General features: G+C 47.8%; 1 protein-coding gene across 1 annotated transcript in view; it reads right to left on the bottom strand.

Annotated features, from left to right (window-relative positions):
• The window catches only part of CAPN5 (calpain 5), a 51,261-nt gene that overhangs the window by 24,911 nt on the left and 1,666 nt on the right, over positions 1–24,684 (bottom strand). Inside the window, exon 2 of the mRNA XM_042838220.1 lies at positions 12,917–13,093. Coding sequence (XP_042694154.1) covers positions 12,917–13,078 — 162 coding nt within the window. The 5' untranslated portion in view covers positions 13,079–13,093. The remainder of the gene's footprint in view (positions 1–12,916; positions 13,094–24,684) is intronic.

Here is a 24,684-nt window from a genome sequence, read left to right as displayed (position 1 = left end):
AAAGGAAGAAAGGAAGAAAGGAAGAAAGGAAGAAAGGAAGAAAGGAATCTGTTCCTCCTGGAGACAGGTTGAATGAGAAGGGCCTGGAGTTTGTATGTGCAGGGGAAGGAGGGAAGCAAGAATGCTCTTATTGCAGGAGGTCACAACCTTGGTTTCATTCCATTCATTCAACAGGGCCAGTTGGACAAACATTGAATCACCCTCCCAGCACCGTGACCCTGAAAGGAAAGGGCAGCACACAACCACACACATCCACACACTCTGGGGCCTTCTGGGTTCAAACACTGGACATTTCAGCTAGCTCAACCCACACACTCTCTTCAGCAAATGCCTAGTTTCTGCTCTTCATCTCCTAGCAGATGGCTCCTGAGCCACGACTGCTCTTCATCTGGATATGGGTGCTGGACAACAGGGAATGTGGAAGGGACAACCTAAAGCTATGGCTGCAGGAGATACAGTTTTGATGCACTGCTCTTGACTCCACCTCATCCATTTTTACCCCTCTTGGCTGAGCTTTTTTCGGTGGTGGTATGGGCTTGCAAGGCTGAGTGCTTGCACTGCCTTTAAATTAAATTCTTCATAACTACAACAATGGACAAGGGAAGAGCCACTGGTGTCATCTCTCTAGACTTCAGAAAGGCCTTTCACGTGGTCCCTCACAACATCCTTCTATCCAAATTGGAAAGATATGGATTTGATGGGTTGGCTGTTTGATGGATGAGAAACTGGTTGTGAGATCGCTCCTAGACGGTGGTGATCAATGGCTCAAGGTCCAGATGGAGACTGGTGATAAGAGGCATCCCTCAGAGGTCAGTACTGGGATAAATGTTGTTTAGCATCTCCATCAGTGACGTAAACAGTGGGATCGAGTGCCCCCTCAGCAGTTTGCAGATGATACCAAGCTGTGTGGTGCAGTCAACCAGATGACCTTTAAAGGTCCCTTCCAACTCACATGGTTCTATGATTCCATGATAACAAGAACTTGGCTTGGAGCATCCCTAGGGAACCTAGGCAGTGTTAGAGCTATTTACCCTCCCTAAAATGGGCTGCTGAAATGGCCACTGAACTGCAGGTAAATAACTACGACTTGGAGAAAGCAGGTGCAGATGGTCCCATGGAAAGATATAGCCTGATAACAAAGGGAGGGGCAAAGTGATTCAAATTTCTCATGATTCATATCCTGCTTTCTATATTCTTACTCCTGCAATGGGTGTAGGGCAGAGGTGGACAGCAGTGACAGCGGATGGAGAGGGCTTTGAGGGCCCTGCTGATGAAAGGCTGATGGCAGAGATAGCAGCACTGGCTTATAGGAGTCCAGAATGGGTCTGTGCCAGTTTGCTTCCTATGAGCTTGGATTACTGAAATCCATTAGGAAAAAGAAGACCTGATCATTGCATTTATCTTGTACTTGCTGGTTTAATGTTTCCTCCCACCAAAAAGCATGTGGGCTTTCCCTCTTCTCTCACCTTTAGCACTATTTCCCTCAACAGGTACATTTTCCTTCCAGATGCAATTAAACAAGAAAATATCATCCTTGTCTCCAGCTGGTCTAATTCCACATAGGGCAGCAGGGAGCAAATCACCTTCTAATTGGCTTTATAATTGGCAACTGTCTTATCATAAATGTTCCCCGGTGCAGATTTCTAAGCTTTAGATATGCTGGGGGTCTGGATCATGTCAACGCTGCTGCAGAGAGGGAAAAAAGCTAAGAGGGATAATAACCATGTGAGATGCAACATCTGCTGCATGCCAGGATCAGTTTTAGCTAACAAGATCTTGCAAGGAGCAGACCAGCTTAATTGCATTGCAGAGCTGGGACGCAGGAGACCGGCTCTTTCAGGAACAGTGCTTTCACTCAGACTTGCAATATCAGCAAGATAATCTATTAGCTGCACTTCCCCCTTCCTGAGTGACAGGGAACTGAACGGACTTCATGCTGTGAATGTTCAAGCAGAGCAAACAGTGGTGGCACAGGTGGCACAAAGGTCCCTGTGCTGCTGGTATCTCCACTGTGATGTGATTTCATAAACAGCAGTTAGAGAGTTTGCACCTGAGTGACACAAGGAAGAGGAATGGGGTGGGTTTGGGAACCCATAGGTCTGTGTTTTCATGGGGATTAATGTTTCCCCAGTGGTTCAGCTTCACATGTACCATATGGTAGGTTGTGTTGGCAATATCTGCATCCTGTAAAACTGCTTTGGGGGTTTTGTATTGCTTCAGCCAGGCATCTCTAATGCTAACCCACCTGACGTACCTCACCCTGTATGTATTTGCATCTGTTATCAGCTCCCACCACACAAAGGGAGTGGGATACTCCACCCACAGTGAGCAGGACTTGTAAAAAGAAGCATCACAAAAATACACTCCCACCAACATCATGACTCTGTTTGTGTACCTCTGTACCACACCGCAGCATTTGTTTTGGCACCAGAAATGGCGTGGGTAGTTTCAAACAAGATCCAAAGGTCAATTTGCAGGCTTAGCCCTGATGTTTGCTTTTCCCAGTATCCGAAATACAAACGCAAAGAGATCTCTGTTGAAGCAACCAGACAGGGAGAGATGCAACACACTGCAGGAGCACTGCACCATCCCAGGAACAGATGAGGTAGAGAATTAAAGAGTAATTATAGCTGGAAAAGACCTCTAAGACTATCAAGTCCAACCCATGCCCACCATGCCCACTAACCATGACTCTCAGTGCCACATCTCCATGGTTCTTGAACACCTCCAGGGACGGTGACACCACCACCACCTCCCTGGCAGCCTGTGCCAACGCATTACCACTCTTTCAGAGGATAAACTTTTCCTAATATCCAACCTGAACCTCCCCTAGTGCAGTTTAAGGCCATTCCCTCTCATCTTATCGTTGTTACCTGGAATCAGAGGCCAACCCCACCTCACCACAACCTCGTTTCAGAGAGTTGCAGAGGGCAATAAGGTTTCCCCTGAGCCTCCTCTTCTCCAGACTAAACAATCCCAGAGCCCAGAAGGAAGTGTAGAATGGGAAGGAGGCTGAAACAAGTGCAGAATCCTCTGATTTGCTGTTCCCAGTGCTCCCACCCTTACTTCATAGTGATGTGCTCTTGGAAAGCCTCATCATTACTCAGCCCAGGGCTTCTTTGGTCTCCACCCAGCCAAGATCAAAGCAAAGGACATGATATCCCCACTTTCAGCATTTCCATGCTTGCAGACACTATCTAACAGTGAATTGGTTCGGAGTACCTGATAGTAGATCAGATCTGCAGATTTCAGCTCCCAAGCAGGAAGGTCTCCAGGCACCTACTGATAAACCAGGGAGTGGGATGTACAGAGCAGTGAGATGATATGCTCTCAGTAACCCTGGCCAGAGGCAGAAACCTCTTGGTCCCTATTGGTTCCAAGTGCCAGAGTAGTCCAGCCACCACACAGGCCACCATTCCAAGTGGAAAAATGCCACTTGGCTTCTTCACGCACCTGAGTCAGCCTGACCTTTACACATGCACACAATCATGGCACTGGGAAGCAAGAGATATGATGCTGAGCAGACCCAACAGCTTTCAGGGATGGCTCCACCTGGATCTCCTTCCCTCCAGGGGTAGGCATGAGCTCAAGGGAGTTACACCAGAAATAAGGAGGAGAAACAAAGTCCCCTGTCTGCTTTAATTTTCACACCCCAAGGACACGTCCTTCTGATTCAACACAATGCTACTGCTCAACTTCTCCCCATTTCCCCCACAGTCCATCACACCCTTCAGCTTTCCTACAGACCTCCATTAGGACAGCTCTAAGATCAGCACTAAAGGTCAGGAAAAGCCCTGGCTTAGCAACATCTTGGGTTTAAAATCCATCCGCACTCCAGAGCTCATCTCCTCATCGTGGCACGCTGCTCCCTTCTGTTACACCAGTACATGCTGTGGGGTCAAACCTCAGCCAGCCTTGAAACCATGTGCAGACCAACCCATGGATGGGGAGCTTCTCAGTCATGTTGGCACAAATGAACCATGAATCAGATGGATGAGCACGAGTGATGGGGATGGCCACAGCAAGCATCTTTTTGTTCCCATCGGGAACATACAGATGGGAAGAGAAGACCCTTTTCAAGCAATCTTTGCTGTGAGAAATCATATAATTTTGGGAAGAATAGTTCAAAAACACCCACTTGTTCCAGAGCTATTGTGAATCTCGGAGTGAGCTGGTGAATCTATGAGCTCAGCTGCACAGTTTCTGCTTCCAAGGGCCATCATTTGGGTTTGGCACACATGCCTGCCCAACACCGCCCTGCCTGAATCCTAATTCCTGTGTTGCACTGAAAGTCAATCTTCTAAAACACAATTTAGAAACCCAAATCACGCCTTTTATTATTATTAACTATCTTAAGAGTCAAGAAATGGAAAAAGAGAGCACAAAGCTGCAAAGGAAAATTATCTCCACCCTCTGCAATGCAGGTCAAAACATCTTAGATAGTTTCCAGCAGGAATACTTCTCACATCTGCTTAAGCAACACTATACCAGGGCGAGGATCTGCCCCTAAGTTTGCGGTTGTACTGTATTTATAACACAGCAGCACCTTGATTCAAGACCAGCACTTGACCCCACCACAGGCCCAATTAATCCCCGTTTGTGCATTGGTGACGAAGAGGTTATCATGAGTTTAAGCTATTTAAAGAAGTGACTTCCAGCCCACACCTATTCTGGTTATTCATACTCTGGGCGTAGCTTTGCAAACACAGAAACACACTTTATGAGAAAGCCAACATCTAGAAATGTGGACACATGAGCTTCTGTAACATGAGATGGGAGATGGAACATGGATGGGAGAAAATCATTCAAAAATTCAAGCAACAAGAAAAGGTGCATTCCTACTGCTGGCAAGAGAAGGCAGCAGAGAGGAGTTTGTCAGCAGTGTGGGCTCAAATCACACCATAAGCATCCAGCATTGTCTGGTGCTGGCTGGACCCTCCAAGGGGAATTTCACCAAACACAATGAAATCCATATTTAATAACCAAAGTGACCCAACAGGGATCTTCCTGAAGCAGTCTCAGGTCATGGAGCTAGAAGTATTCACAGAGCTGCTAAAACCAAGCAAGTTTCATCTCTCCTCAACAGCATCCTTGTTTCCTATGGTGATTTCTTCCATGCAGCATTCCCAGACAAGACTTTGAAGCCTTTAATACATGCCCAGTTTACTGCCAGTTTAGCGAGAGATGCAATGATGTTGGTACATCATCCATAGCTCCAAGATGGGAAGATGCACAAGCCCTCCCAGGGACAGGTGAGTCTCCATACAAACTCACAACATGGTTTGCATATTGTGTATACATGGTTAGACTTCTAGCTGGTTTCTCCCATTATGAAGCACTCTATTTACATGTTCCATGATTATTTCTTACATAACTCCAGTGGTGGTATTTGCACCAGGACACACTCAAGCTTCAAGCATCCACAAACACTGCTTATTAAGATAGTTTGTTCTCCCTTCTCTTCTTGAAGGGGAACCGGGAGGAATGCATCACCAAATGGTGGTTTCTTACTAAAGATCCAGAAGATACTGGTTGCTTTCTTTGGTCACCCCTTCCTAGCTGCAGCCTCTTGTGCTGGTCAACATTGCTGGACCAGCTGTCATTCCAAAGTGTGATGCTTCATCTCTGTTTTCTTCTTGCGATGTCTGTGTGAGTCTCCACCAGCCTCAAAGGGAGGAGAAATGGCAAGCTTCTTCTGCCCCAAAGAGATGGCTGAAGCCCTAATCCCTTTTAGGGCACCTGGAAAGCCAAGGACAAGACGGGAGGAAGCCAGAGCCCATTTCTATACAGAAGGATAGTCCAAAAAGGAACCCATTTGTGGATTTTGAGAGATGAGCATCCAGGTGAGGGTGTGAACAGGTCAGCATCTCACATAGCTTGGCACCCTGCTTGGAGCTGGTGAGTTCAGCTACCTGTGCTCTGCTTTAGGTCACTAAAGCCTGCATAAACACTGCAGCCACTGTACTTCCTCAATGATGCTTGTCTTGCCTCCCAACGTCTGTGCTAAATTATGTATATCAGAGGAGAAACAGTACCATTCCACTTACTGTTGAATTACGTTGGGGTTTTATTTTAAAAAGGGACAACTTGGGGAATTTAATACTCCATACAACTCAATCAGACAGAGTCAGTCCCTTGGCAGCAAGGAAAGGACAAGCCCTTGCCCTGGGGCATTGACAAAGATGGATGCTGGCTGCATTTTTTCACCCCTGGTCAACTCGTTGATGCTTTTGAATCTGACTGGAGCCCAGGGCATGCTGAGCAAGGCAAGATGGAAAGATGATGGAGAGAGGGTTCATTCTACAGGCATAGGCATTCCTCTGCTCAGGGTAATCATAAATCTACCACATATTTAAAGGAGAAAGAAATGGAGAAGCAGCGTTTCCCCAGTGCACACAAGATATGAGCGGTGCATGCTAAAGCTTTGCCAATTCTTACACACATACAAATTCAAATCCACAGGTGAGGACTGGTCCTTAGAACAAGTGATCCGGAGCTGTGGTTTATTTTTCCCTCCTGGAAATGCTTTAAATAAAACTGGCTGGTGCTTAGAGGAAGTGGCTCTAGTTTAATTCAATGGGAAGTTAATTCAAGGAAATCCCGTGACCACTTGTCGTGCAGAAATTCAGCCGATGCATTGACTGCAGTTCCCTCTGGCTTTAGACTCAGCAGACCAAGGAAATGGCTCCTCTGCTCCAGCTGCAGGGTTCCATCCTCCACCCATGCTTCCTCTTATTTGCTTCTTTCTTTAACCACTTATCACAGCAACTGATGTCAGCCCTCAGTTTTACCATGCCTAGTGTTTCATTTTCCTTCTTCAAGAGGCAGCACCGTGCCTAACCAAGCTCCTTTGCAAGGGCTTTGGTGCCAGCAGAACCCAGAGACAAAGTCCCATGAAATCCCATTTTCTCCCAAGACTAAAAATTCAAAGCTGCATTGCTCATCTTGGTCCTCAGGAGCTCATGTGGGTCAGGTTGGATATTAGCAACAATTTCTTCTTGGAAAGAGTGGTGAGGCATTGGCACAGGCTGCCTGGGCAGCCTGTCCCTGTCCCTGGAGGTGCTCAAGAACCATGGAGACGTGGCACTGAGGGATGTGGTCAGTGGGCATGGTGGGGGTGGTCTTAGAGATCTATCTCACCAGCAGTGCTTGCACAGAGATTAAAGGCTTGGCTTCACCCAGAGCACAAGCTGCCCTGTACCTGCCCCACGCCCTAACCCTCCTGAACCCTACAGCCCAATCTGCAAAGGTTTTACACCATTCCCTTCCACTTTCCTCAGAGAGGGCAGCAGATGCCCTTGGCTCCTTTCTGTGATACTGTCTGCTCCCACTGTCCTCCATTACAGACTCAGCTACGATAATTTCTAGACATAGACACATGGCTGCATTAAAATATAAGCCATAAATCTGATCTGCTGATTTTAGCACTGGTTTTGAATTTTTGGCTGTGTCCTTCTGAGGCTGAAGACGGAGCAGACTCCCTGGCTGCTTTCTTATTGAACACTGCCCATGCCAGGCAGCTTAGTCTGATGCTAAGAGGCAAAACATGTGTGTGTCACCACGGGGCCACAACCCTGGAAGGATCTGGTGAAATCTGCTGGGACAGATCCAGGGTCAGCATCCAGCTCAGGGAGAACTGAGAGCTCTTGAAATAATCATAAATAATAACAAAAATTATCTCATCCTTCCTGGACTGGGAATAGGTAAACAGTGCTGACTTAAGGCTTAAAAACAAGATAAACTCAGAAACTGCATTGCAAGGTGATCAATCCCCTTACTGGCAAGGAGCAACCAAATTGGCAGCCAGCTCCAGGCTTCAGAGAGCACAGCAGATAAATGAACAGGTGAGCAGCTCATAAATTCCTAAGTGCAGAAATGCAAAAGTCTGGAAGGACTCTGACTCTGTAATGGATAGCAGGGAGGCTGCAGACTCCCATTTAAAGGAGATGGTTCATCCATTGGTAATGCTATTCACAGGCATCCCTAGCTTCCTATGGGCAGGACCATAAAGCTGCCCAGGGAGGTGGTGGAACCACTGACCCTGGAGGTGTTTAAGAGAAGGGTAGATGGTGCACTGAGTGACATGGCTTAAAGATTTGGCACCCCAAGTTCTAACAGCTTTAAGAGGAAAGCTCCAGAAGATTTTAGCCTCTGGATCCCCATTATCATCACCCTTGTGCTTTTGCCATCTTCCCAGCCTGTGTTGTACGCTGGGGAAAAGACCTTTTAATGCAGAAACTTGCGGGCAGGCAAGAGCTGGTCCTGCTTTTAGTGAATTAGTTCATTGACTCCTTTCTCATTCCAGGAAAACCCCGCAGGGATGGATTGTATAACCCTCACTCAGCAAGGGAAAGGAGATAAGTGCTTCATCATGCAAGGAAAAAGGGATCGGAGAGATACGCTCCTCTCCTGCAGTGTCCCCTCCTCATCCAAAGACACTGAATTCAGGAGAAAATGGAAATAGGACAAAATCCCTACGGACAAGTCAGTCTAGATATATGTCAGAGAAGTGGCTGCTGAAAAATGGCATTCCCCAGTTCTTAAAACAAAATAGCTATCGTATGGCTGGAAACAAAAAATATAAATAAAAAGGGCTGTGAAAGAAAGCATCTCTCCTCAGTGCCAAAGCAGGGTTGAAAATGCCCCAGTCCTCCAGCTGGAAGACCTCCTCCTGCCCACAGCCCTTCTTAAAATGTCTGGCCTTTCTTTTTCCAAAGAAAACTACGCCAGCTCAGAGCTTCTCCCTTCCAAACATCTTTCATAGAATCACAGAATCACAAGATTGGAAAGGACCTACAAAATCATCCGACCGTCCTCCCACTAACATTGCAACCACAAGCCACTAAACTATATCTCATAGCTCCTCATCCAGACTCTCACCCAGATAGCATTGCCACTTAGCAAGAACCTATCTTTGCACTGTTCAATCAGGGTCAAACTCCCTCGAGAATTCCTGCAGAGAGAATTTGGTGCTTGAGAGCAAACTACAAAGAGCTAAAAAAAAATATCCTGATAACAGGGATGGAGAGCAGGACTCTTCCCCTGAAGACAGGATGGTGTAGGCTTCATCCAAGACAGTTCCTATAGTTGTTGCAACCTGCAGGCTTGAGCTCACAGTGCAAAGATGCAGCAGCACCATGACTATTCATGACCTAAGTCTTCCATCTGGTCTAATTTACTTCCCATTGGGCATGGTGATGACTTGGTGACCAGCCAGAAAGTCTCAGCAGCAGATAGAATGAGTCCAGGTCCTGAGCCAACAACTGGTCCTCTTTGAAACAGGGAGAAAAGACACCCTTGCTAAGGCCAGGAGGAACTAATGAGCCTAATTTAACCCCTTATCAATCTCATGGCATCTCCAGTAGCAGTCTGTACACAAGAGCTGTGTTTTGAGACAGTGATTTTAAGAGTGGTGAGCTGTTTTCCAGCAGGGTAGACAAGCCTCTTCCTCTCCAGACCATGAATGGTGTTCCCAAGGAATGGGATGGGATAGGATAGGGGAATTGAACGGAGTGGAATAGAGTAGTTCAGTTGGAAGGGATCTTCAAAGATCATCAAGTTCAACTGCCTGACCACTTCACAACTAACCAAAAAGTTGGGCTTTAACCAAGTGCCTCCTGAATATAAACAAGCATGGGGCATCAACCACCATTCTGGAAGCCTGTTCCAGTGTCTGATCACACTCACAGTAAAGAAATATTTCCTGACATCCAGTCTGATCCTCCCCTGGCACAGCTTCATGCTGTTCCCTTATACTCTGTCATCCAGATCACTGATACAAACACTGAACAGGACGGGTCCTAGAACTGAGCCCTGAGGACCACCATTAGGAAGTGGCTACCAGCCAGATGTCACCCCGCTGACTACGATCCTTTGAGCTCAACCATTGAGTCAGTTCATCATCCAGTGCAGTGTGACCTCATTTATTGCACAGTTGGACAATTTGTCCAGAAGGATGCTGCAAAAGTCTAAATAAAATCCAGAAAAATTACATCCATTGCTTTCCTTATTTCAGCCCTAATTTCTGCCTCCCAGCCTGCATGTCTGCCAGCCTCTTCCCAGTACCATCTCTCCTCATTTATCCAGCCCCTAAAATCCTGGATTATCTCACCTAATGCACAGACTATTTCTTCTTCACACTGCTATTTCTTTGCTGCACCACAGCATCTGTATCTCCAATGGAACCTGCAAAACTCAGAGTTTGAGGATCAAGCACCATGTGCCCCATTACACAGATCTCTTTTGCCTTCATACAGCAGCAGACAGAGGGAGAAGGAGCTTCAAGAACTCAGCCCAAAACACCAAGTTTAATCCCTGATGCAAACGCCAAGCTTTGCTGCCAGAAAGAACCCCTAATGCTGGCCAAGCCAGCTCCAGAATCTGATTTGGCTCAGCAACAAAACAGTCTCATTTTTGAATGGCTACACAAAACAACAGCTCTTCAAGGCCCACTTCCTGGTATGGCTTCCCTCTCTCTGACACACTCCAGCAATTAGCTTTCTGGCTCAGCTGTGCTGGAAGATGAAGTCATCCAGAGAGCAGCCACCAGAGCTAAAGCCCAGCATGAGGGCTTGTCCAGCTGCTACATCTGCAAAAAGCTGGCTTCCAAAGGAGATCTGGAGGCCAGGAGAGCAGGGAGGGAGGGAAGATGCTCTGGGAAAAAACAAGGCTGAGACCATTACAGAAAACACTGCAGCATCAGATGTGGGAGGTTATCTCAAGTTGCCCAAGATGGGTTATTCACCAACTGCTCCAGGAAGGCCTCCCCTTCTCCCATCAAACAAAAGGGAGAGTGGAGCAGAGATTGTTTTTTCTGGCCACTGCAGGTTCTGGGCGTAAGTGGAGGAGTAGAAAGGATGAAGCAGTTCCAGTTGAGGCACTGAAACAAGTTGCCCAGAAATGTGTGTGTGTCCCATCCCTGGAAACACCCAGGGTCAGGATGGATGGGCTCTGAGCACCTGATGGATCTGTGGGTGTCCCTCTTCACTGCAGGGGAGTTGGACCAGATGGCCTTTAAGGGTCCCTTCCAACTCAAAAGATTCTATGCTTCTAGGTATGGGAAGGGAATGAAGGTACTTGCACACACAAAGAATGGGAATGAGACCCTGCCAGAGCTAATTCCCACCACCCCAGTGAGCTCAGTGCAGTTACTTCTCACACACCAGTGAAAAGCTTAGCTCCTACATACCACTTCCCCACACAGATGGTAAGCAACACCCTTTCTGTGAAAGCAAACAGCTGTTGTAACATCCAACACTTCTTATTTCCACTCTCCACCCACCCTGTTTCCACAGCAGAGCCCAGGGCATGGTGTACTCTTGAGCCTTATCACACAGCCTGAGCTGAAACTCTCCCAAACAAATCATGGCCATGGCCCTGAGAGATAGCAGAGGTGCGTGCACAGCATCCCCTGCCTGCAGAGAGCATCCCAAGGTCTTGTGGACTGCATTTCTGGGTCAGGAAGCCCTCAAAGGAGTGTTTGCTGAGAGCTGGGAGTGTCACTTTGCTTGTTTTCTAAATGGGGATTGATGATGGTTGAGCTTGATGATTTTAGTGGCCGTTTCCAACCTTAATGATTGGAATGTAAGGAAAGGGTTGCTGACTGTCACAGAAAAAAAGATGTTGGCGGGACAAAGGGAACAAAATGTGCACACAGTACTTTGCACAAACCTCAAGGAAGAGCCCAGGACAGAGCAGAAGGAATCACACAGAGAGAAATGAGATCTCCTTCTTCAAGGGCCTGCTGGGATGCTGGGCTCAGCCACACAAAAGGAGCCTGTTCAGCACCGATCCTCCCATCACACAGAGCCCTTTTTATTCACCCCACGGACTGCCCTCACAGGGACAGACACAGCTCTGTTCTACACACCCCTCTCCCTCCAGCATTTTGGCCACATGAAGTACTGAGGGAATGGAGGACAGCAGTGACCAACACCAGCAGAACCTCTCTGGGCACAGGGAGGGGCAGGGGCTGCTGCAGCTGCTGAGCAGTTCAGCAGTATCATAGAATCATAGACTTGAGTTGGAAGGAGCCACTAAAGGCCATCTGGTCCATCTCTCTTGCAATGAACAGGGACACCACAGCTCCATCAGGTGCTCAGACTCCCATCCAGCCTGACTTTGGGTGTCTCCAGGGATGGACATCTATCACACTTCTGGGCAACCCTTGCCAGTGCTTCACCATCCTCATGGTGAAAACCTTTTTTTCCACATCCTGTCTGAATCTCCCCTCTTTTTAGTTTGAAACCATCTCCCCTTTTCCTATCACAACAGATCCTGCTAAAGAGTCTGACCCGTTCATACAGCCCCAATGAAAGGCTGCTATCAGGTCTTCCTGGAGCTCTCTCTTCTCCAGGCTGCACAGCCCCAGCTCTCTCAGCCTGTCTTCATTGGAGAGGATGGTTCCATCCTTAGGATCACTTTTGTGGTCCTGCTCTGTATGCACTCCAACAACTCCATGTCTCTGGTCATGGTTGCAGATCGGACCCAGCACCTCTACACTCAGCCCCCAAAGCCCACCTCTTCAAAACCCCCCAAACACCTCTCCTGCTCATAGATTATTTTCTTTTTCATTTGCAAATGCATAAGCAAGGAAATACAGCTGTCTCTTTGCTCTACTAGATCCACCAGACTTAAGAATATGATCCAGCAATCAGGTTGCAAAGCATCTCTCTGACTTATGCACAAAGAAACAGAGTCATGGAGAAACCTCCAGTGGGCTCCTGGGCCCACTTCTCAGTGCAGCAGGTCTCCTTATATTCACAGAGGTTCATGCTGCTGATAAACCTTTCCAGGGAGAGGATAGCTTGTCTGAGACTTAGTGTTGCAGTTGGTAAAGCACTGGGCATTTTGGGGTTTCCTGAGCGATGGGGTGGTGGAAAGCAGCATTAAGAGGCAAGGGAATGGGCACACTTACTTTTGGCCTCTTCCACTGAATGCCCTGGATTCTTGACTTGTAGAAGAGTGAGTCATCGTTGGCAGGGAAAAGAGGGTCCTCAAAGAGCTGCTTTTTCCTCAGGCATTCCTTCTTCAGGGCAGCGTAGCGCTGGTTCTCATAGGGCTTCACTGAGGAAAACATCCTTTCCTACTGACTCTGGGGGGACAGAAAAAGCAGGAGTGAGATGGGTAGGGTATGGCTATGGATACCCCACCCTCCTCTGCAACACCTGGACCCAAAAGTCACGGCTAGAAGACATGGAGACCAAAAAGGCATGGCTGGAGGACACCCCCTGGCTTCTGCCCAAGCCTTCCCCCAGTTTTGACAGGTCTGAGTTACTGCACACATTTTGGGTCCTTTAGAGCACCTGTGGCTCCCTCTCCTATAAGGATTAAGCCATACCACAAGGTATCAGCACGCTCCAGTTTGAACAGGCAGGAAAAAGCCTGTATCTGAATGAGGAGATGGGTGATTCCTCTAAACTAACTGATTGCCTGGACTCATATCTCTGAATTACCCCAGGGTTGGACGAACACCACTCATACAGGCACAGAAGGAGATGACAGCCTGACTTACAGTGAATTCATAACCTGTTTGGGGTTTTCCTGAGGAAAACTGAAGCCTGAAGAGCTGAAGGACGAGAAGATGCCCCCAGGTTAGCTGTATGTGAGCAGCTTTTATGGTCTACTGCAGAGCAATGGGGCACCCTGGGTGGTGCCTACACAGAGCAGGTTCTCAGCCCACTATCACACAGAGGAAACTTTGTCATGGTTAATATTAAACATTTCAAATCCTGGATGCCCCATTTAAAGCAGGAAACGTTCCTCAGTCGTCTCGAGGTGATGACCATTTATCTGCTCAGAAGGCAGCAATGAGTGCAGGCCATCCCCAGAGGGCCAGGGTTTCGAGAAGCACCTTCTGCTCAAAATTACATACACACACACTTCATGGTTTCATCAGAGAAGCCAGTTCATCAGTAGGCTTGATCAGATCTGTTTTTAATTAAAAAAAGACCTCTTGGCAGCAAGCCCTGTGTTTTCAGATTAATTATTCTGTCTTGACAAGCTTCTAGGGTAGAGATGTGAATTTAGGAATCCAGCAGACAGCAGAAAACCACTGTCCAGATGATTCTGAGAGAAAGCAGCACCTCGTCAAGCACCCTCATTGCTTGGTCATTGGGTACCAACCCTTTTGCTTTGGTTCTCATCCCTCCATCCCATAGGAAGAATTCTCTCACCTCAGACAGAAGGGAAGGGGGAACCTCCTGCAGTTTTCCCCTCTACTAAACCATAACCCCTCTTCTACAGCTACTTCCCTAAAAGTACCCCAGATTTAAATATTCATGCATCATTTTTCTCTCTCCCCAAAATAGGGCGTCCTGTTGATTCTGTTGATCATTACTCAGCCTGATGGAGTTGCAGGTATCCCTATTTACTTCAGTGGAGTTGATGACATTTAAGGTCCCTTCCAACTCAAACAACTCTATGATTCAGCAGAATATACATCCAGCAGAATATATATCCAGCAGAATATACATTGAGCAAGCTGACCAAACTCACTGATCCCAGCAAGATGTATAAATACTATATCCCTATTGTGGTTAATGAATATCCACAGATATGAGAAGGAAGTTGCAGGAAGAGCTGACTGGGAGCAGAAAACGTGTGAACATCCATAGTCTCAGGGACTGTACAATCACTTATGTGATCATACACCCATGTCAGAGTGGTTTCACTTTCCTCATTGATGAATTAAGTAGATATTGGAGAAACAAATCAATGCCCTTGCTGAGAGTATCATCCAACCAACTGACCTTCTCTTGCCTGGGTGAGATGAAAACACTTCACTCCTGCAAAGCACAGGTTTTAATTGCTGGCATTTATCAGCTTGATTAGGAGCACAAGTGCTTATCAGCCAAGGCCTGATTGAAGCCAAAATAACCCACTTGTTGTTAGCTCCACAGGTCTCCCTGCTGCTGAGGTCTGGTTGCTAAAGCAGCTTGTGAGGTACTTTGTCACCCACATTTCTCCAACGTGCCTTGTGTCTCCCAGCATGGGATAATTATGCAAAAGGGTGATTAGGCCCTTAAATGAGATCTAAATTCCAAGAGAAGCACTGCCCTGGATAGACTTCATAGGACAGTCTGGATGTGGCTCTGGGCAGCCTGGTTTGGTGGTTGGTGGCCCTGCACGCAGCAGGGGGGTTGAAACTAGATGATCATTGTGGTCCTTTACAACCCAGGCCATCCTATGATTCTATAACTGGGGCAATAGGTTGACATATCTTCACTGGGAAACCATTGGTACTGTGTGGTCAACAGCCCACTCACCCCAAGTCCTTCCTCTGCAGGCACAGTGTTCAGTGATGATCCTGCAGGACTATGGATTTGGAACTGAATAGTTTCTAATGCTTTATCTAATGATACAAAGGCAGGGGGAGAAGGATTCTGCTATAGCAGATATAAGATGAATTATTCAAAGACACGAAATACGTGTCTTTATAAAGGGGAAAGGATGTATCCATGAGATGCTGTGCAGAAAGAACTTGTGAGATTTAGGAATAGAGCCTGGAGGGGAGGGGAAGTCTTGTGACTTTTGAAAAGCCATGCTCAAGTTGAGGCAGAAGTTATGGCTTTGATGCAGGAGATGCCAGCCACCACTCCACTGCCTGTCCTGTGGCCAAGGGCTGGCATCTGGGTGCTCATTCATAAGATTACTGCTCTGCAATCACAGCTTGGAGCTGCTTTTTCCAACGACCTTTGCAATGTTTACCTCCTTGTGATGCCCTGCGCAGTGTCCATCCTGATGAGAATGGGTCAAAAGTTCTCTAAGCCAAGCTCATCAGCCTTCCTGTGGCCCAAATCTGCCTATGGGGGTGACTCCTTGCCTGCTATCCCACACCAGGGTGACTGTCACCCTTGGCCAAGAGGATGGAAATGGTTGGTCAGGATGGATGGGGCTCTGGGCAGCCTGGTCTGATGCCTGATTTAGTGGCTGGCAACGCTGCCCATGGATGGGGGGCTGGAACTTGATGATTTTTGAGGTCCATTCCAACCCAAGCCATTCTATGATTCTATGAAATAGGATTGAGTTGCAAAGAAAAAGCCAAGCTAAAGGAGAAAGGAAAATGCTCAGGACCCTTTTTTTTTTCTTTTTTTTTTTTTTAAATTGCAAAATAATTGAAAGGGAGGGCTGGGGGAAATGTTTTTGGGGCAGTGTTAAAAATCATTACTCTCTTTAATTTGCAGCATTTCATGCTTACCAGGCTGAACTTCAGATCTGCCACATTAAAATGCTGAAGGACTGCCTGAGCACACTTTGCCTCCTTGCACAAAGCTAGCATGCTCACGGAGCAAGGAAAGCAGACATCATTAACAAAACCCCACACATGTGTTTGTGCATGGGTAAGAAATGAAACCCGCGCTTCCAACCCCCTTTGCAGAGCTGAAATGGAACAGAGATCTGAGCCTGACCTCAGTTCAGCCACCAAGCAGTTAAGCAAGAAGCTGTTTGCTGGGGAGGGAGCCAGATGCATGACTCAGGGCTGCTGTGGACTCCCCCTTCCAGCTCCTGCCAGCTGGTTGTGATCCCAGCTCCAAGCACTGCAACGGAATAACTATTGAAAGTGTCTGCACCGGCCAGGACCAAATGTCTGCTGATGTATTCCTTCCTTTCTCAGAAATCACTTCCTTTCCTATCCTTCCAGCTTGCAGGCTTTGCCAGCAAAGGCTCACTGCACTTATCTCAGGGCTGCACCCTGGCCAGGAAGCAAAGGGCTCCTTGCTTGGAGATCCTACAGTTTTTATTTGTCTGGAGACATGTCAGACCAAACAATTTGTCCTTACAGGGTGCGATCTACGTTCTCACTGAGCAGGAGACACCCTTGGTATCACATTGCAATGTGGCACAGGTCAAAGAGAAGACGAGGTGGGGACCAGGCACGGGACTCACAAAGCCCCAAACAGGTGCAGTCATGAGGAAAATTTACAACCTACAAACCACAACCCAATGGCAGAATATTCAGAGTACTCAGAGCAGACAGGCTCTGTCCAAAAATTTTGTTTAACTTGTCTTTTCCAGCCTTCTCATGTGCTTCTTTAGGAAGAGAGGTAATAGCCTTCAATTGCACTAAGGCAGGTTCAGGTTGGGTATCAGGAAACACTTATTTTCTGAAAAAAGGGGTAACATATTGGGGCAGGCTCTACAGGGAGGTGGTGGGGTCAACCATCCCTGGAGGTGTTCAGGAAACGTGGAGATGTGGCACAGTGTGACGTGGTCAGTGGGCATGGTGGGATGGGTTGGGGTTGGACTTGGGGATCTGGGAGGTCTTTTCCAGCCTTAATGCCTCCATGATTCTGTGGACACTGGGAATTGCTCTTCCAGCTATTGACACAGAAGTCCTGCCCTGCAGGGGAAATGCTGCCAACACAAGAACAGCTTTATGCACTCTTTTTCCACAATCTGGGAAAGAAGCAGCCAAACCACAAATCCCTTTCTACACAGAACATGAGATAAGTGCTCCACACACGTCTACAAACAAAAAAACCTCAAGATGCAGGCTATAAAGTGACACTCTCATTTAAGGGCCATTGGGACCAGCAGCACAGCTGGCAGCAGGTTTGAACTGCATTCCCAAAGCTCTTTCCCATTCCCATGGGTGCATCCACCGTTGATTTGCTTGGACACAAAGTGGCATGGCCTGGAGCCAACAGCACCGCAGAGCATCCTGCGTGCATCAGCAGCATCCACAAGGACTGAGAGGTGAAGCCAGGTTGGTGAATATCCGAAAACAAGACATTATTTCTTCACAAATTGACTGCGGTTAACCAGGGATTTAATTCCTCTGGGAAGCTGTAGGTTCTTCATACCCAGATGTTTGGGAGCAGTTGGATGTTTTTCTAAGTAGCTGCTTTACACAAAGTGCAAATTACCGAGCATTTACAGCAGTCTCTTATCGAAAGAAAACCATCAAAAAACAGAGGACTGAATGCATCTCTCTGGTTTTTACCTTTCTGTTAATGTGACATCCCCAGAACATCACCTGTTCATTGCTTAAGAAATGTGTAGACGTGGCACTTAGGGATGTGGTTGAGTGGGCACGGTGGGGACGGGTTGATGGTTGGACCTGATGATCTTCGAGGTCTTTTCCAATCTTAATGATTCTAATAGACCCAGAGGGTCAGCAGAGGCTTCCTGTGTCACCCCACTCTCCCCTAGTGCATGGGACCACGTTACCACCAGGTAAATAACATGGGCAAGGAAACACAAAAGCACAGCTCACAGACTTGCAAGTCAAAAGAGCTCCTAAAGGTGCCTGCATACCAAGTGGGCAAACCAATGGGTTTACATGGAGACGTGGAATTCAGGTTGTACTTGGAGTCAGCACGTCTGGGTATCCCTGGATGCCTGTTTGCAGGGAAACAGGCAGGGTACAAACATCAGGAGTTCCCTTTTGCTTGGATAACTCACAGGGAGTGCCACCAAGCTGGGAGCTCCTCGTTCCTTGCAGACGTGAGTCACCATTTGCAAACAGGCGACGATGTCACTGCAGGAGAAAAGGGCAACACTGCACTGCCCAACACCCTGATAACACTGTCTCAGCAGCAGGATGTAAAAACACATTTCCTGGTGGCTGTCTAGGTTATGAGTAGAGCTCATTCCTCATCTTCTGCTTGCTGAGCTGCTGTGGTCAAGATCTGCCTGACCAGAGCGCTGCACACAACATGGGTTTGTGGGCTGCCAGGGCAAACCTTCTGCTCAGCATTAAGTCCAGGCAGGAGCAGGATGTCTGTCTGAAGGCATCCTGGCACACAGTAAATCTGGTGGCTGCAAATGGAAGAGGCTGGAGAGCTGCAGGACTAACAGAGATGGCTGTGGGAAAAAAAAAAAACAAGAGAAGATGGCACAAGGACAGACCGAAAAGCAGAGGGAGGTTAATATGCCACCAGGCTGCCAGCTTCACATGAGGTTGGAATAGACTGCTGAGATCAAGTCCAACCATCAACCATCCCCACCTTGCTCACTGGTCATGTCCCTCAGTGCCACATCATGAAGACAGAAGAAGAAGATATTCCCTGCTTGGCATCCAGCTCTTCCCAAACTCTTGGTTGGTGAGAACAGAGAAGTTCTGTTTGGGATACCCCAAAAAGTCAACATGTCCCAAACTTTACCACAGCAGATGCACATCATATTCAGGTTGGATGTTAGGAAAAATTTCTTCTCTGACAAAGTAGTAATGCATTGGCACAGGCTGCCCAGGGAGGTGGTGGAGTCACCAACCCTGGAGGTGTTCAACAACCACGGAGATGTGGCACTGAGGGACATGACCAGTGAGCAAGGTGGGGATGGTTGATGGTTGGACTTGATCTTAGCAGTCTTTTCCAACCTTAATGATTGATGATTCCACCAGGTACCTCAACAGGGTTTAAAAACCCTGGATAAATCTCCAGATTAGGGTTTTAAACCCTTGCAGATCAGCAGAGATTATAGGACAAGAAACGAAAAGTGAACTAATGAGCCTTGCAAATGCCCAACTCCTGGAGATATCCATCACCCTTCCAACCCTCCATGCCTCAGCCCTGTAGCTGTGGCTCTGATTAATGATTACAGCGAGCACTACGTAATGGCTGGTTACAACAAAGAAGGGAAAGGTCACATCCGAGCACATCCATGAATCCTTGGGCTTCCTGGCAAAACCCTACTGACGGCAGATAGCTTCTGCAGGGCTCCACCAGATTTACATAGGGCAGCCCCAAACTGAGATGGGGCAGCTTAGAGAGGTAGGAGGCTGGTCTCATATAGCAAGGTTGTGCTTTCAAACATGCTCTGAATAGAGCAGGGTTTCAGACACTGGAGAAACTGCCTAGGAATAGCAGAGTCATGCACGCAGAATCCAGTCACCTCCACCTGTGGTTGTTCATTCACATGGGCCTTCCTTAACCCAAGAGGACCCAACTGCCATCACCCCCCATGTGCACGGTGTTGAACACCTGCTTTATCAGACAACAGGAGCACCGTGCCCTTCTCAGCATCGTTCTGGATAAAATACAAATAAGTCAAGAGAAGAATGTCGTCTTTGTAGGACTGGCCTGAACTGATTGCTATTATTTATTCAGGGCTCTTAATTGAATGTCTGGACCAGCTGCTTTTAAACCTAGTCACACTGACTCCACTGGAAGCCTTACACCACAACAATATGTTCACACTGAATTTCTTGCCAGCTGGACAGAAACCTTATGGTCTGAAGACCGACCCACACCTCCATTATGTATACAGGGAGAAGGACAGAGAAGTCAGGAGGTATTGCTTGAGACAGTGCAGACAGCCTTTAGCTTGGGCATTACGGGTCTCGGAGACGCTTCATTAAGAGGTTTTGGGAAATTCATTCAGAAAGCTCATTATTAAGCACAGATAAAATGCAGCACGTCTCCATGCAAATGTGCTGCCTCCAATTGCTACTGCAGCTTCTGGGATAATTAAAGCAATTGAACTTCAAAAGATGCAGAGACGCGTGCCTGAGAAGCTGAAGAGATAACGGGGCTGCAGCTACTCTACAGGAGGCAGAATGGAGGCAATTGGATGCTACAAGAGCTACAAAGATGCATAGGGGTAAAGCTCCTGCTGTCTCATTTTGAGCTTTCCAAGTCACATTTCTGCCTTAATTCTGCAACACCTTAGCAAACCTTTCTTCCCTTTCTCCTTAATTTTACCAGCCCCAGTTTTCTCTAATATACTGGAAAGATTTTGCAGTGCTGCTCTTGAACACAAAAGGCTGCAGACTTTTACCAACAAGGCCTGAACTCTTGCTGCCCAGGGAAGATGGATACAGCTCATGGTGCTGAGCACCATGGATTATGTCCACTGAACCTCATCTCCCTTTTGAGCATTTCCCCTCCTGAGTAACAAGAGTTCCAAGGGAGAAATCCCATAGGCCAACATACAGCCCTACAGTTGGATGGTCAAAGCTAACCAGCATCACGTGAGCTGCTGCTCATCGTGATCAAGAAACATGCAGATGTGGCACTGAGGGACACAGTTTGGTGGGCATGGTGGGGATGAGTTGATGGTTGGATTTGGGGACCTTAGAGGTCTTTTCCAACTGTAACAATTCTATGATTCCATTCTATGATTCAATGACTGACGCATATCACAGCACTGTGGTGCTTTCTGGGCAGGGACAGGCTGTGTCCTGTGTCCATGGCCTTTGGTTCTCTGTCCATTGCAGAAACATTCAGGGAGGAACAGATCCATTTTACAAGGCACAGTGACCTCCAGAAAATACAGGGCATCTCCATGTAGATACCCCTGGTCACTGCAGAAAAGTTGGACTAGATGACCTTTAAAAGCCCCTTCCAACTCCAATGATTCTATGCACCAATACTATTGGACTTTTGGTAGGGATTCATGCCCATGGGCAGCACCCACCTTCCTTTGCTTTTGCTTCCCAGCCATTCTACAACACAATCAACCCCCAGGATCCCAGGATATGACCTTGAGCCACCAGAGAGGCTCCCCAGCTCGAGCTGCCCCAACACCATGCCACAACTACAAACAGGGAGACCAAACCACTGCTGCAAGCCCAACTTCATGTGCAGGGCTGCAACCCCAATCCTTTGCTCCTGCCAGAACATCCACCCTGGTGGACATCCCCCACAGGCTGAACCTACAGACAGCACCACCAGGAGGGATCCCACATGGGTAGGAAAGAAAGCGGCCATCCTCCCAGCTCTGAAGATTTCTTCTGGGCGAGGATTTCTTAAGGCCCTTAACCAATGCCTCTGCAACAGCTGCTTGCAAATGGAGGGTTTGCAGCTGCATCTTTTATCTGTGCACGGCTTCCCTTTGCTTTCACTCCCTTAATCAGCCCAAAGCAATCCTGGCAGCATGCACACGTGCTCAGACTAGTGGCAGGACCTGCTCTGCAAGGTTGGGGAGCAGCTGAGTGTGCAAAGACTTGGTGGGAAGCTCTGCTTGCCAGGGTGTGGCTTGCAAGCAAAAAAAAACAAAGCAAAGAAACAACAACCCAAAGGAACAACAAAACAAGCAAACCCTGAGCAACTAATCAGCATGCTTCCTTCTTTTCTATATGAGCTTGGGACAGCTGGGAAGGGATGTAGGTTAGCTAACAAGAGCTGCCTGCATGCTACACCAAAAAAGCATAGAAATGCAATGGGCAGAGGTCTTCTTGCTGCAGGGATGTGTTTTCTCCCCCACTGAACCCATTCTGCGATTTAACTGGAGATGCAAAGAAAAAGAGCAGTAAAAGCACAAGAGGGGGAATGCATCTTGCTTCACGTGCAGAGCTGCAGCTTTGCCCTTTTCCCTGCATTTTTGTCCCCGTGCTGGAAACTGCACAGATCTGGGCTGCTGCAGCCGTGTCAGGTCAGTTTTGTCAGATAAACCTCACAGCAAGAAAATATTGCAGAATAAACCTCAGAGCTGAAAAGCAGAGCTGCAGTCAGGGAGAAGATCTGCCCCACCACCTCTGCTGCAATGGGGCAGAGTGAGGATGGTCGCAGTGCTTTGCAAGCCCTCAAGCTGCTGCTGCCGCTTCACCTGTAAGTCTGGTTGGAAATTTCCCTTGCTCGTAACAATTTAATCTTGCACAAGGAAAAATCCTTAAATGTTTGTTCGCTGCTGATGCACGCTGCCACATTTCCTGGTTGTGGGCAGCATTAAAACTTCCAGACTGGTTGAAACTGCAGGATACGAGCGAGCAGAAACGACGCAGGAAATGAAGAGCAGAAGGATGAAAATCATTCCTTTAACCCCAAGGGCAAACTAAGGCACAAGGAGTGTTGTCAGGGTGTTGGTTTTTTGCTTTTTTTTTAATGTGCTGGAGTGTTTTAAGGTTAAATGTGTCAAAGCACCACTGAATTGGGCCATCGCCTGTGAAGCACATGAAAGCTGCCCAGGGATGTGCAGGAGGAGGGGAGCTGGGTTCAGCCACCCCATAGGGCTGGATCAGGCCCAGAGGAGATGGTCTGCTGACCTACGGGGCACTGCAGAGCTATCATCTGTCGTAGCCTTGGAGCACGAGGATCTGCAATGCTGGCTGCAAAGGAATACTCTGTGAAGAAAGGCAAGAGCTGCTGCAGTATGCTCTGTCCCAGAGTACAAAGGAGAATGGGGCTTTTTCATAGGATCACAGAATCACTGAGGTTGGAAAAGAACTCTAATATCCCAAGTCCAACCCCAACCCACCCCACCATGCCCACTGACCACATCCCTCAGTGCCACATCTCCATGGTCCTTGAATACCTCCAGGGACAGCAACTCCACCACCTCCCTGTGCAGCCTGTACCAATGCATCACCACTCTTTTGGAGAAGAAATTTTTCCTGACATCCAACCCAAACCTCCCTGGTGCAACCTGAAGCCATTACCTCTCATGTTATTATTTCCTAGAGGGGATCAAAACATCGGACATCAGGGGGAAATTCTTTACCCACAGAGTGGTGAGGTACTGGAACAGGCTGCCCAGAGAGGTTGTGGAAGCCCCGTCCCTGGAAGTGTTCAAGGCCAGGTTGGATGGGGCCCTGGGCAGCCTGGTTTAGCATTTAACGTGGAGGTTGGTGACCCTGCATGTGGCAGGGGGGTTGGAGATTCATGATCCTTGAGGTCCCTTCCAACCCTGGCCATTCTGTGATTCTGTGATTAACTCAGACACCATTTCCATTGATGCCTCCAGGAGCTACCCATACATACTCCTCAATCTGACACCAATAACCTTTGAGTTATCCCCCCAGGGTACAAGGGGGAGTCATGGAATCATAATGCTTGGAAAAGACCTCCAAGATCACCACGGCCAACCATCAACCCATCCCCACCATGCCTGCTAATCAAGTCCCTAAGAGCAGGAAAGGGTTAAAATGCTGCAGCTCAGCGGGTGCAATCAAAGCAGCCCCAGCAAAGGGAATGGGGCTGCGTCCATTTTTTGGAGTGAGCTCAGCCCTTTCTCCCTGGGTAATCAGGTGGAAGTGAGCAGAGCTGGAGTAAGCACCACAATCTCATCACACAGCCATGGTTCCACCCATGGGGACGTGGGATGGGAGAGGAAGTGGAGAACTGTCTGGACCTGAATATGAAGCAGGTCAATGAAAACCCACTGCTGAACCACAGATGAAGACACCAGCAAATAAATTCTTTCCATGAGCATCCCATCACACCACTGGCTCCCTACAGGCTGAAACCTGAACACAGGTGGGGAAGAGAAATGGGAACAAATCATAGAGACTTGTGAGGAGGAGGAGGGACTGTATACGATCACAGAATTGTGGAATGGCAGAGGTTGGAGGAACCTCTGGGTCCATCTGGCCCATCCTTGCCTCAGCAGGAACACCCAGAGCATCACCACGATGCTCACCCAGCCCTTACTGCATCGTTCTCATTCCCCACACACCAGCCTGCTTGGACCAAGTCAGGAAAGGGATTTTGGCACCTCTGAACCAGCCGAAAATGTCTGGTAATGATTCTATAAGTATGAACAGATTTATAGAATGCACCCATTCTTAGCATCATCATCATACCCCAGCACAAACACTGTCTAAATCTCCTCTCGGGATCAGATCCAAAGCCTTCTTAAAGCATCAATGCTTTGTTATTAATCTGTGCAGCAACAGGGCATGGCAGAGCTGGATTTATTTCTTCCTTTTTTGTTGCTTTTTTTTTGAGGTATAATCAAAGACAACATTTATCTCAGGGATACAGCTGAGCTTCACCACGTCTGCTCTGCACCCACTTTGGGGGG

Source organism: Centrocercus urophasianus, unplaced genomic scaffold, assembly GCF_019232065.1.
Source record: "Centrocercus urophasianus isolate 14NV4802_14NV808 unplaced genomic scaffold, USGS_Curo_1.0 seq_74, whole genome shotgun sequence".
NCBI lineage: Eukaryota > Metazoa > Chordata > Aves > Galliformes > Phasianidae > Centrocercus > Centrocercus urophasianus.
Note: the sequence above shows the minus strand (reverse complement) of the source record. Positions and strands in the feature narration are given on the sequence as shown.